At 33.7% G+C, this 18,171-nt stretch overlaps 3 protein-coding genes across 3 annotated transcripts; 1 reads left to right on the top strand and 2 right to left on the bottom strand.

Moving 5' to 3' along the window:
- Window positions 1-496: 496 nt before the first annotated feature.
- LOC110632983 (beta-glucosidase 11) lies at window positions 497-4,555 on the top strand. Its single transcript, XM_021781401.2, has 14 exons — window positions 497-1,067; window positions 1,170-1,233; window positions 1,318-1,355; window positions 1,445-1,520; window positions 1,630-1,701; window positions 1,825-1,912; window positions 2,012-2,270; window positions 2,347-2,462; window positions 2,577-2,797; window positions 2,903-2,946; window positions 3,246-3,333; window positions 3,494-3,584; window positions 3,801-4,049; window positions 4,321-4,555. Exons 1-14 carry the CDS (start codon window positions 939-941, stop codon window positions 4,400-4,402), a joined length of 1,617 nt encoding a protein of 538 aa, XP_021637093.2. The 5' UTR covers window positions 497-938; the 3' UTR covers window positions 4,403-4,555.
- A 53-nt stretch (window positions 4,556-4,608) lies between these two features.
- On the bottom strand, window positions 4,609-10,137 carry LOC110632984 (E3 ubiquitin-protein ligase RFI2). Its single transcript, XM_021781402.2, has 6 exons — window positions 9,749-10,137; window positions 8,869-9,041; window positions 6,979-7,037; window positions 6,218-6,243; window positions 5,762-6,125; window positions 4,609-5,290 (listed from the first exon to the last, which is right to left on the bottom strand). Exons 1-6 carry the CDS (start codon window positions 9,960-9,962, stop codon window positions 4,840-4,842), a joined length of 1,287 nt encoding a protein of 428 aa, XP_021637094.2. The 5' UTR covers window positions 9,963-10,137; the 3' UTR covers window positions 4,609-4,839.
- A 3,530-nt stretch (window positions 10,138-13,667) lies between these two features.
- Window positions 13,668-16,122, bottom strand: LOC110633003 (universal stress protein PHOS34). The gene is made up of 4 exons (XM_021781429.2): window positions 15,809-16,122; window positions 15,628-15,722; window positions 14,986-15,107; window positions 13,668-13,960 (listed from the first exon to the last, which is right to left on the bottom strand). Exons 1-4 carry the CDS (start codon window positions 15,987-15,989, stop codon window positions 13,873-13,875), a joined length of 486 nt encoding a protein of 161 aa, XP_021637121.1. The 5' UTR covers window positions 15,990-16,122; the 3' UTR covers window positions 13,668-13,872.
- Between the last annotated feature and the right edge of the window lie 2,049 nt (window positions 16,123-18,171).

An 18,171-nucleotide genomic window follows, 5' to 3' on the forward strand; every position in this document is an offset into this window, starting at 1 on the left:
CCAAACTTTGTCCACTCATACTTTCTGTCATTACTCACTCCACTAGAACATTCAACACATGTTTTTGTCTTGGAGGAACCAGGATATTATTTCGACTGCCAATGATATTATATTAATAAAATATTTATTTATATTATAAATGAAATAGACTTTAGAATATGTTTGGATAAATTTTAAGAGAGAAAGAAAAATAAAAGAAGGAAAATATTTTTTATTTATTTATTTTTTTTTTATTTAAATGAGTAAAAAATAAAAGAGTAAAAGTAAAAGAGTTGATACTAAAATTTATTTTCTTTTTTTTAATTTCTTAATTTTTCTCTAATTTAAAAAAAAAATAACTAAAAAAAAAAATAAAATTTATTTTTCTTTTCTTTTTTATTTTCTTTCTCTTATCTAAACAATAAAAAAACCTTTTTAAAGTTATTTTTTCCCACTTATTTTCCTTTCTCTCCCTTTTCCACCTATCCAAACACAAACAAAGTGTTAATGACCACGCAATCATATTAATATTGGCACACACTTTTATTTTTTCTCCCTCCACCCTCACGCGCTCTGCTATAAGAGACACCAACAGAGTCACGAGCAAGCCACTTCACAATTCTCAACACTTTGTTGCCCTCACGCCACTTCGCATGCGTACTCTCACACACTAGTGTTTCTCTTAGCTTACCTTGCCTTCACTACCTCTCTTGCACATGTGCGCAACACACACGCTTAGTTTATAGGTGATGAAGGAAATTCTGGATGATTCTTAAAATGCCGGTGATGAAGAATTCTCAAAGCTTTCTTGAATGGCGGTTGTGAAGCTTCTCCAAACCACCTGAATTTTCTGCAAGCTTAAAGAAATTTCTAGATAAAGAGAGGCGGTGGTGATTCTTCAATAATTAACAACTCTGTTTCTTTGCAATAAACCCATCATTATTAGCTTGTAATTGAGGATGTTGAGGCTTTATTGCTTGCTAATTCTTATGCTAAATTTAGCATTACCAGTCTTATCTGTTGATACGTATAGCAAAGAGGACTTCCCTCCTGGCTTTATTTTTGGTGCTGCTACCTCTGCTTATCAGGTCAGTACCTCTGAAACTGAGGGATAAAAAGGGAAAGAAAGATCATCTTTTTGAAAAAAGAATCGCTTCATGGGTTTATGGTATACTTGCTATTCTTGAAAGGTGGAAGGAGCAGCACGTGAGGATGGTAGGAGTCCCAGCGTTTGGGATACCTTTTCTCGTGGAGGTCAGTGTCTTCTTTTAGCATTACTTGTTGTCGTAGTGTTTATGAGTGATTTTTGCCATGATTAACACTGTTATCAATTTCCAGGAGGAGATGTGGCAGTTGATGAGTATCACAAATACAAGGTTAATTATGATATGTAATTTGAGTAGCAAGCAGCCAAGTGTTCTCGAGTACAGGAAATTTTGTGAATAGGTTCATTTCTCTTTTGCAGGAAGATGTCCAACTTATGGCTGAAACTGGATTAGATGCCTATAGATTTTCCATCTCATGGGCTAGGCTTATCCCAAGTGTGATTTACTATCAGCGAACTCTTATGAAACAATAAATAAGGAAATATATTTGTGGTTTATTTGATCGCTCGTATACTTCAATTTTTTATATGTTAACTTTTTTCAGATGGAAGAGGACCTGTCAATCCAAAGGGCTTACGGTATTACAACAACCTCATCAATGAACTTATTAGCCATGGTGAGAACCAAAAGAAGTTTTTTGGGTTTTTGAGAGTGCTTTTACGCTATTAGTTGGTATCTATATTGCTTATTTTCGGCTTTAATTCATCTTTTTTTTTTTCCCCTCTTCTTGATGGATCAGGCATCCAAGCACATGTTTTATTATACAATTATGATCATCCACAATCACTTGAAGATGAATATGGAGGATGGCTTAGCAGAAACATTGTGTATAGTACTTGTCTTGTTCCTAATTACTTTGCATTTTATGTGCTTTGAGATACTTTATCTGATTCATGGACAAAGAAAATGTTTATGTGGATATGCAGGAGAGACTTCACAGCTTATGCAGATGTGTGCTTCAGAGAATTTGGTGATAGGGTTTCATCTTGGTCTACCATAAATGAGCCCAACATCTTTGCAAATGGTGGTTATGACCAGGGAGTAGTGCCGCCGGGAAGATGTTCTTATCCATTTGGATTATGGAACTGCTCCAAAGGCAACTCCTCCACGGAGCCATACTTGGCAGCTCATAATATGTTGTTGGCGCATGCATCAACTGTAAGATTGTACAAGGATAGATATCAGGTACCATCTCTTCATCTTTTGCATTTATTTTCCTAAGCAAATATGTTTGATGTTCAAATAATATATCTTTGCACAGAGCAAGCAAAATGGAGTTATAGGAGTCACCCTCTATGCCCTATGGCTTGTCCCGCTAACTAACTCAACAGAGGATGAAACTGCTGCACAAAGAGCCATGGACTTCTTAATTGGTTGGTAAGTTAACAAGGCAAGAGTATATTGAAGTGAAACAGGGTTTGACAAATTTTTTTTTGTTTTTGTCTTTTCTGAACCAATTGAATATATTTTTCCTTATTATTTGTCTTGCAGGTTTGTAAATCCCCTGGTGTTTGGAGACTATCCTGAAGTAATGAAAAAAAATGCAGGTTCAAGACTTCCAGTCCTTACAGATCAAGAATCCAAATTGGTAAAGGGAGCATTTGACTTCCTAGGACTGATACATTACACTACAGTTTACATCAAGGATAACTCCAAAATTCTGAAAACGGAGAATAGAGATTTCAATGCAGACATGGCAGTAACTATCTCGTGTATGTTCTAGTCAACCCATTACCAGACTAGACTAAGATTTGTTATATATGCTCTGCAACTCTCCAATTAGCTGAAATAACTCGATTGTTTTATTTTTCTGGCAGTCACACAAGATGAAGATGATCCATTCGGATTATTCCCAGTAGAGGTGAGATTCCTTTGCCCTTCATTTATTTATGTGTTTTCCTATATGTTGGAGCCTCAACATATGAGGCTTTTAATATGGAGTTCTATCCGCTCCTTTGGAAAAAAAAAAAAAAAAAAAAAAAAAGGGACCTTGATATTAAAGAGAATTAACAACAAATACTGCCTGATGCATATAACATGCAATAATCAATCATCTTTTAATAAAATTTATCTTGCCTATACTGATCCACTATATATCCAAAATATTTAGTATTTCATTTCTTTACTATTTACTAACCTAACCTGTTATGCCTGACACAGTATCCTCAAAGGCCTTGGGGTCTGCAAGGATTATTGGAGTATCTTAAGCAAGCTTATGGCAATCCTCCTGTTTACATCCACGAAAATGGTCTCTTCCCCTCTTTACCTGCATGCGCGCACACAGATGCACTATTTTTGCTCACTTTTAAAGATTGATTGTTGTAAATTTTTGTCAAAAACTTGGTGTTATATTGCAAATTTAGTTCCATTTTTAAAGGAAAATTTGGTTTTGTTGCATCATTTGGCAGGGCAAGTGAGCCGGCGCAATTCTTCATTGGATGACACTTCAAGGGTGGAATATCTGCATGCATATATTGGTAGTTTGCTCGACGCAATCAGGTTTCTGAATTTGCCATCAACCTTGATTTTGTAGAGCTGTTCCATTCAAATGTCCTCGTCACTGTTTTGATTTTGCAACAATTTAAAATGAGCCTTCTTATATAATCAAGATTGATTTGTCTTTTTTTCTTTTCATGAATATGGTAGAAGTATTTGACTATTTATATTATCACATCTAATTTTCTTTTCTTTTTTTTTATCCTTAAAATTGCGAAGGAATGGATCAAATACGAGAGGGTATTTCGTATGGTCCTTTTTAGATGTATTCGAGTTATTGGATGGCAGAGGATCAAGTTATGGCCTGTATTTCGTAGATTTGGACGATCCAAGCTTGAGAAGACTACCCAAGAAATCTGCACATTGGTACTCCCATTTTCTGAAAGGAGGCAGGGTCAGCTCCAGCAGAACTCTTGAACTTGAGAAAACATTTGGCGACTCTTCCTCAGAAACACTTGTTTCAATAGGGTAAAATCCATAGATTATTAGATGCTTTCATTATATGTGTACGTTTTCCTCATAAATATGTAGAGTCTGCTTTACACGGGAAGACTCATGTTTTTGTGAGAAAAGGAGCTTTATTTTCATTTTCAGGAGTCCTTAAAATGTTGTGTAATTTTCAATAAAAAGTTCCTAGTACTTTGTTTATAAGCAAATTGGAATGTAACAGTATGAACAAATAAATTAGTAAATTCTCTTGTTAATTGCCGAACATCTAATGTTACTCTTACGTCTTCAGGTTGCATAAATTGTGGGAGAACAAATATCAGGTTTCTTACATCTTAACGCTTACACCCTTTTTTTTTTGGGAAAGACCTTAACCCTTGGTTGCATTTAGAGCCTATCTGATCTTATTGGTTGGCATTGGTCCACTCGGAGACTCCCTGTTCATGTAATCTCAATGGGTGAGTGTGCGCAAACTCCTCTGTTATCATGTATCCAATAAACACCCGTACTCTCGAAAGTTCAGCAAAGTCCAAATGATTAAAAAAAAAAAAGAGGAAAATAGCAGAGAAGTCTTCCAAAATAATGAACTGAAACAGATCCATCATCTCACCCCATGATTTAGAAAATTTTACACTTTCAGAAAGCCACAGTTGTGATGCAAATTTGATCAAATATACAAAAATGAGAACAGTATCTATTGCGGTATATAACACCACTTGTCATTTGAGCCCCATAATAATTAAATGTTTCCGATAAATGGGATAAATTTCATTGATAAGCTTTTGCCACCACACTCAAAAGACCAGATCCTCTAAGATAAGTGCCTATGCCAAAAGCTACTGGACCTGTTTCCAGGGGTGGGACCACCGGTACTCTGATGAAATGATCCCCAACCTAAGTCCCTATCAAATGATGCGTGCTGGAGATGAGGTAAATGCTCCCTTTCCCATGTATGAAAATGATTTGGCAAAGGATTTTCTGTTTCTTGTAGATTCTGGACCGATGAACTTAGAGGAATGATCATAAAGCCACCACTATGATCATGTTGACGGGGTGCTGGCACTAGTGTACGCAACCCCCTTGGACTATCAAATCTCCCAACACCATGAATGATAGGTGGAGGAATGCCAGGCGAATTGCTAGAATGTTGACGATGATGGAAAGCATGGGAAATCTGGATCCTTTCATGGGTCTGAGCACTGCTTCCTGGATGTCGAGGAATAATTGCAGAGACAAATGAGCTACCGACTGTAGGACCAGACCTATTAAAAGTAGATCCAGAATCATCAGTGTTATGCACTTGACAGCTCATAAGATGAAATGTCAGCACTACAAATAAGCACGGTTCCCACTATTGACAACAAATAAACTGGACAAAACAGGCATTCTTTCCCTTCTGTGATGCAGCATTTGTAACACAAATTGTTGGATGTTAGAACAGACAGTGTTGAAAACTCCTTGCAATTGAAGACAAGGACTAAATAGTAAAAACGTTAAGTGACCATCAATTTCTTAGAACTTAGCATGTGTCACTTTTGTAAGTTGACGGAACATGAATGAAACCAAGTGCACAGCTTCATGAAAGGAGCAAATTACTATTCAATTGCACAGCCTGCAGTATTAGAGTTAAGGATGAAAATCCAATTCTTATGTTTATCCAGACACACAAGGACAAAAAAAGTACTAGAAAAAGAAGAAGAAGAAGATAACAATCAAATTTGCACACTGCTTACCCATGGCCAAACACAACTGGATGTGGAAAAGATGTGGACCTCGTCCTTGTGTCTGATTCACCATATGATGATCTGAACATTAGAGGAACAGAAGCTGGGTCAACAACATTTATGTGCCTACCAGATATAGAGAAAGGAGGAGAGCGGCGGCCCCAACTATGGTATTGGATATTAATCGCAGGAACAGCCTGTGTACTGAAGATCTCATGGCGACCAGATGGACCGTTCCAGAGATGATTGAAGTTGGAATCATCAATGCTGCTATCATTAGATCTTGATGAGTTGGGAGGAGTTGGCCCAACATATGCAACATATGAATGAGCCACAGATGATGCAGCAGGATGCTGTCCCTGTAAGTCATGATCTACATATGAACAAAATCATTGTCATACTATACTGTCATTTAGGGGACCACCGAAATTTTCATCATAAATCAGTTAATAATAAAATACTTACAGGTGGTTGATGGTGATTCTACTTCCCTGGAAATAAGAAAGCATCAATTCATCAGCAAAGTAACAAGAATTTATTAGGATAGGTACTGCCTAATGTTTTCATGGGGAAAGGGGGAGGATAAATAACATTCTCAAGGTAAGCAAATGCCATCTTCTTTAGCCATCTCATAAGAGAACACCAGAGACAATAATCCACAGCAAAACTTGAGCAATAACCAAACAGAGATGAACACTGTAAGAAATAAGAAAGTAATAAAAGTAATGCCACTCATAACAAACTCAACGGAAAACATCCACTTATAGAACTGCTTTACATCCACATTCATAATAAACAAGTCATTTTTCTCTGTTGCCTGAGTGCAATATAAGAGTTGTCCGATCGCAAGATGAGAGAAAACTCAGCCCATAATGAACATGCAGGGCTCAGGCCTCAATCTTTCACAACCTAGGAGGCAGGAAAAGCCAAAATTTGAATACAAACCTATACATCTAGTTTAAATAAAGTGAACATCTATCTAGAAAACGTTTAACAACTTCCAGAATACAATGCAACAATTTTAACATCTTTGGAAAACTGATGAATGACCAAAAGGTTCCACATGTTAAAACTATAAATAATACTCCAGGTTAAAATACAACAACATAAACATGCAAGCTGTCAATCCAAGTAAGCTGCGGGAAAAATTACAAATAACACAAGCCATTGCGAAATTATAAAAAAATAAAAATTAAAAAAAAAAAACAGAGGGATATCTTGCTTACTCATAAGATGAACCAACTCGTGCCAAGTCACCAAATGGACACCAGTGAACTCTATATGGCTGAAAGAGACAATAAAGAAATATTGCGAGGCAATATGAATCATAAATATCATGAAAATCTTTAGGAAGTTTTGGTATGATCAACAACTACTTCCTCAAACTAAAAGAAAATGGGAAAAATGTAATGTCATATCTGCATAATCTATTTGTTTCATTTTATGTCTGTGCATTCGTTAACAAGATAGAAACCTAAAATCTATCTTAGACAACCCAACACCCATACTACCATTTAAGCCAATGCTTGAAGGGCCAAATTGCATCAGACACAGTCAGACCAAGCCAAGGGCCAGTTCGGAACCAGAACCAGATCAGAACAAGTCAAAATCGGATTGACCAAAACTGGCTTTGAACTGAACCGGAACTGGCCAGTTCCCCTGGAATCAAACCAAAATCAGGAGAGACCTTGCAGTCTGGGTCCAGTCCCACTGAACCTTGAACTGGAACTGCTGCTACTAGGCCCTTTGGCAAGGTCTAGATACAGAGATAAATCACAATATTAAGTAAATATCCAACATTTCAATCAGCTGAAAATAAAGTAATTATTCCTTGGCAAATACAATGTGCTTCAGAGTGAGAACTACAATAGCAAACTTTGCTCCTCAAAACCTCATTAAAAAAATAAATAAATAAATAAAAATTCTGAGTTCAACAGGAGCACTGACAGCACTTTAGGCCCCATCCAGCTTTAAAATAAGGTTTTGCTTCACTTTAGAGGAACACATGAATCAGCCTAACTGAAACTATTTGATTTATACTCACCAGGGATCTAAGGTATAACGTCATGTTTTGTAATGGAGTAGAGACTCCAAATGACATTCTATGTATGCAAGATCTAATCTAAAGGCCAACATTGCAAAATTTTGGAATAATGTCTGTAAGTAGTTAAGGAAGTCATTGCCTAAATATTGATTACTCAGGCAGGCCACCAAATATTGAGAAATTATGCAAAATTCAAAATTCATTACAATCACAAGGCCTTCTAGCTAAACACCTGGTTTCTACCTTTTGAACCATTAGTACTAAACTCAGCATGGTATTGGCTCCAACAAAAACAGCCATCTCCAATGCAAATTTGCTAAATTGAAAACCATGTTATTATCCTAAAATTAAAAGGTACAACATAATTAAAAAAATTGGTGAAAATGCTTTAACTATTAACTGATTGACGTAAGATTATTTACAAGCATAGCATGGTGAATAGTATCCCATTAATGTACAGGTCAATGGAAGTTCACAAATTGTACTTACCACAACCACCATAAAAAAATGTCATAATCAAATGTGTGCTTTTTGTTAATACCCGATGACCTAACTCATTGTATTACTGCTTTAAATGAAAGTAAATGTAAGAAACAATACACTAAAAAGTAGAATATTGATAGGCTTCTTGGACAGACATTAAAGAAAGAGAAAAGCAGCCGTAAAGGCCCATTTATAAGTTTAAAGAAGAAGAAGAAGCTTGATGAGTGGGCCCCCTGCTATCATGGCTCAGACATTTACATCTACAATGGAATTATGGTATTTAGAAAACTTTATATCCACACAAGTTACTACATCAGAAAGATTCATTTCTAAAAGCAGGGCATTTTCTCATTGAAAAGAATGCAAAGATGCACCAAGCTTTAAATGAGAAAAATGGATATATCAGTCACATTCTGCCTCATAAAAAATAAAAGCATTCTAACTGCAGCTATGCACAACCATCATGAGAACATGAAGCCACAGCTAAGTTCACCACATGCCTGTACTAAATTGCACGTACTGAATGATGTGTTCTTTAAATAATTAACTGTAAAATACTGGAGACGAACCAAAAGCAACTGCATTTTACCATTTCAGAATAACTTAAATCATACAAGTCCTCATCAGGAATCCAGTCATCCATGCTCATCTCATGTAATGTACAAGTAGAGCCATTAGCATAGAGCCACTGGCCTTTCTCAACTTTTCTGCAATTTGGGCATTGCATTGCTCCTTTCATATTAAATGCTGAACCAATGCAATCTGCACCGTACAAGAATCAAATTATAATACTGATCAAATATGCCACATTGTAATCTTTATCTGGGTATCACACCAGCTCTGGAGTAAATACCATAAGTGCCTCAAAAAAGCAACTACACACTTTCCTTCCTATAAGCTAGAATGACCGAGAGAAGTAACAAAAGTTATTCCGATTTCTATAATTAAAGAGCATATTTTGAACTATAGTTTTATTAAAATGTGAAGATACTTATGTATGACATAAATTCCTGTCGTTAATTTAATGTTGCAACCAAACAATTAAAAATATTTTCATAAAAAATATTTTCCCAGCAAACATTCTATAGAAAATATTTTTCATATACAAATATTTTCTGTGAAACTAACAGAATCTTAATTGTTTTTCGGAAATAAAAAGCCATCGTGCAGACATTAAACAAGCAGCACATTCAAAAATAGGGTTTTGAATCAATAATTGTCTGACACAATCTTTAGGTACTTCTGTATAACATATACAACATTAGCTTAAAGGAAATTTCAACACATTATCTCCATTTTCTTTATTCGAAAAGCCCATAACAAGGTTGCTAAACCACAAAACCAAAAGCCGCATTCAAATGCCTATCGCCAAACACTCCTCGATAAGGACAATGCAAATAATCACAGTTTCAAACCTAAGCACTAATTTATTTAAAAAATTTTAAGGACGGCAAAAAAAATGAGGATACCCAGATGGAATTCATGGCCGCATTGGAGCTTAGCTCTGGATCTGCCCCCATTATCCGATATCGTATCAAGGCAAATCGAGCACGAAACCCCAGAAGAAGAAGGGTCGTCCTCATCCGAAGCGTGGTGAAGATGATGATCGGCGTCACCGTCCATCAGTTGGTGATGATATTGTTGACGATGAGGATCAGTGGTGGCTTTTGTTGAGCCCACCATGTCCTCCTTCCCTTCACAGACACCAACAATTTAAAAAAAAAAGAGCCACAAATTAGAAACTGCAAAAAAGCGACAAATCTGAAAAACTCTCTCTCCTGTCTGGGTGTGGAGATCTATCTGTGCGTTTCTTTCCTCAACTCTCGTTCCGACCTGTCAGATTACGTGGTTGGGAGCTCGGACCTTTCCTGGACCGTATTCGAATCTTAGCTAAAACGGTGTCGTGTGCTTTTTATTTTTTTTGCACAAAGTACATTTTAATACATATACTTAGGCCTTTTTAACATTGAGAGCATATATTTTATTTTATTTCAATTAATAAAAAAAATTTTAGCTCAATTTTTACTATAAATATAAATTGTTAATAATGTTAAATGACGCTTGCTTAGTACCCATATATGACATGACACTAATATAATATCGTGACATGTCATATCAATGTCATGTCATCAAATCTTATTCCATAACTCATTTTATCACCTAAGTATAAAAAAATAAAAGTATATGTCCTAAATTATAAAAAGATAAAAATAGGAATCATAATTTGAAAAAAAAAAATTCAAGCTTTAAATGCTAAAAGCATACAAATTTTAAAAATATATAAAAAAAATAAGGAGAAAGAGAAAGAGAGGAAGAAAGAGAGGCTCTCTCTCTCTCTCTCTCTCTTCCCACTAAGCCTCTTTCTCTCCCCCGTTCCTCTCTTTCTTTCCTTATTTTTCATGTACATTTAAAAGTGCAAAAGTTTTAAATAGAGAGAGAGAGAGACATAGGGAGGAGAGGGAGACAAAGGGAGAGAGAGTCAATCTCTCTCTCTCTCTCTCTCTTTTTCCTTATTTTTTCATATACTTTTCAAATTTTTACATTTTTAATATTTAGGGTTTGAACTTTTTCCCTTTTTTTTATAATTTAAGATATGTACTTTTATATTTTTGCTATTTACAATATATATTTTCATTTTTTTATACTTAAGTGATAAAATGAATTATAATGTAAAATTTAATGACATTGCATGCTGATGTGGCACCTATGTATAACATAACATGCCATGTCATTACTGCATCATGCGTGGCACCACATCAGCGTCACGTCATATATGTGAGCCACATCAACGTTATTTAACACTATTAATAATTTGTCTTTACGGTAAAGATGGAGTTAAAGTTGAAATAAAACAAAATATATACTCCTAATGCTAAAAAGGCTAAAGTATAGATTACTAAAGTGTATTTTGTACCCCTTTTTTTTCATCCTTCCTTATATTAATTTTTTTTTAAATGTATTATTTCTTCATTAGAGTCGCAAAAAAGTAAACACGAAAAAAAGGACGAGGAGACATCTTCAATGTCTTTATCCAAAAATATAATTTGAATATTAAGTAAATTACTATTTAATTTATTTATTTTGATATTATTAACATTTTCCATCTTTTCAAAAATTAAAAAAAAATCCTCATTTTTAATTTTGACAATAATGAAGTCTTTTTATCAATTTTTAATTCAATTTAACCGTTAATCATAATTAAAAACTAAAACATTCTTTCTTTTACCTTCCCTCTCCCCCCTACTGCTTCTCTCTCCTTCTTACTCTCTTCCTTCCTCAACTCCTCCCAATACTCCTAATGTTAAGAAGCAGGAAGTTTGGGTAGTAAAATATAATTTTTAGATATTAAATGAGATATTTTATATTTATTTTTATTTATGTAATTATAAGGGTGTGATGGTTCAAACATAGTAATGTCTCTTCCTACCACATTCTATTGTGTCCCTAATGTTCTTTAGGAGAGAGTGACTAGTTGACTATCTTGGAGCAATAGATATAACTATCCACTGGCATGGTGAGTCTCTGTTCCGCTACTCCTTATAGGTTTCTCCCTGCCTACAAATGATGTTTACAGTCAATCTAATTATATTGATTATGATATATAAATAAAAGAAGTAGCCAATTCTTGATATATTTGTGTCTCGTTATTTATTATGCTCGAGAAGTTTACTCATATACTTTGAAATTTGAGTAGTAAAATATAATTTTTAGGGATTATATGGGATATTTTATATTTATTTCCATTCATGTAAATATAGGAGTGTAATGACTCGAGTATAGTGATTTCTCCTCCTATCACACCTCATTATGTCCCTAATGCTCTTTAGGAAAAGTGACTAGTTGACTATCGTGGAGTGATAGGTACAACTAGTCACTAGTATAGTGAATTTCTATCCTGCTACCCCTTATAGGTTTTCCCTTACCTGCAAGTGATATAAAGACAATAAATATAATTGTGTTAATTATGATATATGAATGAAAGAAGTAGCTCGTTCTTGATATATTTGTGCCTTGTTATTTATTATGCTTAAATGTTTACTCATATATGCTACTTGTAATGTTTTTCCCAATTGGCTTGTCAAGCCATGTTGATATACTTATCTTGTTGAACAAATTATTATGAGATCCTCTTGATTGACTTTTTTTAAGAGTTTAAGTCAAGTACTATACGATCCCAAAGGTGTTCTTACACTAAATCCGTGACACCTAGATCGTTCCCTAACAATCCCATATCCAATTGGATTCACATAATTTCCATCATAATTGCCATTCTCATAACATTGATTCCCATATATAGCAGTCTCAGTAGGAGATTGACCTGGGAATCCCATTAATGTTTAATATCATTTTTCATTTCACTTCTCTCATCCAAACCTCCTGTAGTTCAGCCGCCTAAAAACCTATCAACTGTAAATCTCAAACAAATCCATCTTCTGTTATGGCCTCCACTATTTCCGTTGACAGTGTCTATGCTTCAAAACCCATATGTTTAGACTCGCACTTTAATGACCTTGAAAGTGCCATTTTTTGTGTTCAATTGAAGAGCCTAATACTAACACAGGATTTGATGATGAAATCCCATTGCATGCTTCCTATATAATAAACAGACACGTTTTATCTCTTAACGCTGATGCAGATTTAGAAGAAATAGTTCATTCTATTGCCATATAAGTAGATTTTGGATTTGATATGTATTTATACAATGCAATGATTGAGGTTCATGCAAAATATGATTGTGACTGGTATACTCGAAATGTTTCCAGTGCCTTTAAATTGTACAATAACGTGAGGCTGTACGTCGAACCAAATTTTGTGGTTCTGATTTTTACCAGTTTGACCGAGGAAATATGTTGTGATTGATATGCTGAGAGAAATAGAGGAGACAAAAGTGTTGACAAAATAAAAATTGATAGACTTTTTAATATATTTTTCAAAATATGAATGTGAAAGTGTTGATAAAATTAAAACATAAAGATTAAATATTAATTTATCTTTAAATATTTGAAACAACTATAAAAGAAGAATAACATGCAGGCTATATTTTGTCTCTTTAATTAAAAAAATATAGCTTAAGCATGAACATAAATTAATTAGTTGAGTTCATAAAATATAATTATATATAAATTTATATAATTACACGACTAAATTTGTTCTTTAAGAAAAGAAAACTTACCAACGCATTCCCCCCTCGTCCCCCCCCCCCTTGGAAAAAGAGGTAATACACTAATACTTACCCGCTTCAAGGGCAACTGTGACCCTCTAATTTTTCCCCTTTTTCCCCTTTTTTTCACCAAAATAACATCAAGGTTGAACTTTTAAGTTTTAACCCTCCACCACACGTACCCCAAGAGATGATCTAGGACTCAAAATGACAATAAAGGAAAGAAATTGTCAAATCATAATTACATATCATAATACAATTAAAGTATGAAGGGTAACAGCAAATTTTTATCGACCAGGTACTTGCATACACAAAACAGTCTAGCAGCAATTATGAAATACAAGCATCTGACATTGATAGGGTGTACCATTATTTTCATTACATAGAAGAATCTCTTGCAATTTCTGTTCATTCAGAAGCAGGTCAGTCGTCTCAGTGCTTGATCTTAGGCTTCTTCACAATCATCACGCTGCAGTGGGCATGATGAGAACAGTAGTCACTCACGCTACCTAGAACCGCCCTGCAACAGAACGGCATCATGTTAAAACAATTGTCAACATGATAATTACCGTTAAAATTATTATGGAGAAAATTATTTTTTAAAATATACTAATTAAAAAATATTAAAAAAATAATTTAAAATTAAATTTAATAAATTTTAATTATAAAAATATTAAAATAATAAAATAAATTTTTTTAATTATTTTTTTAACAGTATATAAATATTTATTTGGCATTACATTTAAATATTTATTTGGCATTACATTTAAAAGATTGAAATTATTTTTCTGAATAAAAGCACTATTTTTTAAATAGTATTGAAAATTCTATTTGAAATTACTATTAAAACTAATATCGAGAAAATTACTTTTTAAATGTACTAACTAGAGAGGATTAAAAAAATAATTTAAAATTAAATTTGATAAGTTTTAATCATAAAACACTAAAATAACAAAATAATTTTTTTCAAATTATTTTTTTTAATAGCATCTAAAATAGTATTTTTATTCAAAAAAACAGTTTGACCCTCCAAACTCAATGCCAAACAAGCACGAAAAAAGCAGTTTGAGAAAAACTGTTTTGTTATTTTAGTATTCTTATGACTAAAACTTATCAAATTTAATTGTAAATTATATTTTAATACTCTCTAATTAGTATATTTAAAAAAGTAATTTTCTCAACTGCAATTTCAACAGCAATGCCAAACAAAGCCTAAAATGTGTTTTTATTCAGAAAAACAGTTTTAGCCTCTCAAACTTAATGCCAAACAAACACATAGTAAAAGGTAATCATTAAAGACAGCATTTGGGTGTGTTGTAACAGGGTGAGATTGGAATTCTGAGGAGCCTTTTTGCAATATGTGCTGGATGGTTAATAAGACACCATACAGTCCAAATCCTTCAGAGAAATTTTAATAAGGGAAGCCATTTGAAACCACAAATTATACTGCCATAGCTGCAAGAGACTCTAAGCAAAATTAGAGTATTCACTATTCACCACATCTGCAGCCTCTATTGATCAAGGCAGAAAATGGGATGCCAATACCTTTTAATAGCTCCATAACCATGGCTACCCACAACCAGTATTGAAGCGTGGTGTTTCTCTACAGTCTCACAGAGAACATTCCTGGCATCACCCTCTCCCACTTCATATATCACATCATCCACCTGCATAGAAACCAAAATAATCAAGAAACTGTTGCCAAGTGCTACTGATTCAAATGGGAAATATAAGAACTCAAATTTCTTACTACATATCCTGCGTGAAAAATCAAGGGAAATTGAAGCATGATTAGACACAGTTGTTTCACATGTGGCGATGTTTTATAGGTTGGACAGGTTCCTCTGTATATAATTGTTGTGCCAACAAATTAAGTTTCTCATCTGATCAAAATCTCCAAGTAGACCAACAAGAAGTAGCAATTCCTAATTTTTGAAAAACTAAAAATGCTCTAAGCACCTTAAAGTTTTATAGCTCAATGTTTAGGCTACTGCTGCGATACCCGAATTCTCAGTCCAGAAAATGCTTCTTTATCAATCTCAGAGCCATACCCCCAATCATACACAATAATTGAAAAGTCTAAATAAAGATACTTAAAATCAAAATTCTTAATACACGCAGAGAAAATAAACATTGCAGAACGAATTGAAAGATAATAGATTATTAAAGCAAGCAAGAAACAATCACCGATTTACTCATGCAGATTTCCTTAGTCTTCTCAATAACCCTAGCAGCTATCCTCTTCAAATCCGCATCCACAAACGGCAAAACCTCAGCAGCCCCTAAAACAGATAACAGAAGATTTTCAACTCTATAAGTTTAATCTAACCAAGAAAACGCCAATAGAGAGAGAGAAATAGGGAAGTACCGGGTCCAGCGAGACCAACGGCAGAGGCAGCAGTGGGTTTGGCGTGGACGACGACGAGGTTGAAAGGAGAATTAGAAGCGAAGGGGACAAAGAAATGATCGAGCGTCCAGCCCAAAGCGTACAAGCTATGCTCGCTATCATCGACGCCAACCACCATCACTTGCTTCTCTGCTGCGGCCATTGAAGATCTCGGTATGCGTGCTTCTTTTGCTTTGTTTGTTTCTGGAAAGTGCAGAACCAATTCTGACTAGTAAGCGGCTTGAGGCGCATAATTTATCAAGCATTATTGGAGAAGGGACTAGACGTAGGGACACAGAATTACCCTTTAGGATTCTTCGATTTGATGCCTTTCTTAAGAAGGAGCCAATTCACTAGCATTTGCCATTTGGGCAGAGGAAACGCGGTCGTTTCTGTTATGCCTATTTCCCGCACATGGTTTGGTTCGGTTTGTTTGCCAGTCTGGCTCCAGGCGCTTGTCCCCGCTTTGTCGTTTTGGAAATTTGCGAGTTGTTGTTTAATTTATATAAAAAAGAAAAATAATAATAATAAAACAAACTTAAATTTAACTAAATTAAAGAGTGTTCAACTGTTTATTTCAATAGACTAAAACCATGTTTATTTCAAGTGTTTAATAATGATCAAAATATTATTTTTTTATTTATATTATTAAATAATATAATATTTATATTAATTTTTAAAAATTTATGTGAATAATTTATAAAAAGTTATTTTTTATAAAATAATATTATTATTTTTATATTTAACAACTAATTTAATAGCTATTTTTATATTTAACAACTAATTTAATAGTTAATCCAAACCCCAAGGCTCATTGAGACTAATTAAACACCATAAACTTCTTAAATAATCCAGTAAGACAATAGCATTTTCAAATAAAATATTATATTGGACAGAGGTTATGAAATATTAGAATATGATTTAAAACAATTAAATTATTCATAATGGCTCCTCCACTTACCCAATTTATATGCTTCACCTTAAAATCTCCATCTTCAAATTGAAGAAATTGTTGTAAAAAAGAAAAGAAAAGGCACCACATGCTTCTTGAGGGAATTCTCAACCATCCATAGTTCTCAATCACCCAATTCTTATATTATGGAGTCAAAGTATTGTAACTGATACTGTGCACAAATTACAAATTATGTTACTATGACCTTTATTGTCGATAAAGATATATAGCAATGGTGAACTCATGGCATGCATCATCAACCAACAAATATAAAATGCAAGTAAATTAAAGTGAGTGGTTTTATATACTGGGGCGGATTTAGCATATTATAAAATTTTTATAATTATTCATTTGGATTAATGATTTAGTATGAAAAGTTCTTAGAAGGGGAATTTTCGTAAACGACAAGCAATCAATCCCAAATTTTGCTACATGACATAATAATATTATGAAATAATGAATTTTGAGGGTCTAGTCCCTTTAAAATTCCTCCCATCTAATTTCGACTTGGATTTTCTTTTTTATAAATTTCTTATGAGATTGAGAAGGAAAATAAAGGACAAAGTTAATGGGTTGGTGATTGGTAATTGCCACTAACTGTTATCACATTCTCCAATCCCTAAGTCTATAATCAGGTGATTACTAGCTAAAATTGAACTTATGCCAGCAATGATGAAAATTACTTGTGTTGAACGTCATATTAGCTGTTACCTTATGAAGGTGAGAATATTTTGCTGGAAATCTTATGTTGAAGATAACGTAATAGTTCAATAAATCTTAAGCCATTTTGCAATTTCCAATATAGTTTCTCTGCCATGATCCTTGGGTATGATTACAGTGTCCAAGACCATGACAAGTGATTGCAAATTGAAATTAAATAAATTTCAATTTGCCTTTGTTGCAAGCCAAAATATTTTAAATTTGTTTCTAGAATTATTTTCTTTTCTCAGAAAATCATAGATATTTTCTACTCTATTAAGTTAGGTTTATTTGTGCCGAATAATTAGAATACTTTCTATTCATAATAATCATTTGATCTTATTTGAAAGATACAAAATTTTTTACTTAAATTTCAGGAGATATTAAATGTAATTAGTAATCCAAATTTCAGATTACTAGAACAGACTCTGAACAAATACGAGAATAAATAGTAGTAGTTGAATTTGAATCTGGAGCAACACCAATTCCATGGCCGGCAAAGATTCATTATAATAATAAATAAATTTTAATTTAATAATTTTAAAGAATCTAATTAGATCAATCCTAATAAAAAAAAAAAAACTTTAACTAATGAAAAAAAAGGTGGGCGGTGGGGTTGAGGGAAGACTGAAATTTTGTAAAAGAAAGAAACTGATGGTTATCGGATTTAACGTTGGATAAAATTCGGAAAAAT

The sequence above is a fragment of the Hevea brasiliensis genome, chromosome 9 (genome assembly GCF_030052815.1).
Source record: "Hevea brasiliensis isolate MT/VB/25A 57/8 chromosome 9, ASM3005281v1, whole genome shotgun sequence".
Taxonomy (NCBI): Eukaryota; Viridiplantae; Streptophyta; class Magnoliopsida; order Malpighiales; family Euphorbiaceae; genus Hevea; species Hevea brasiliensis.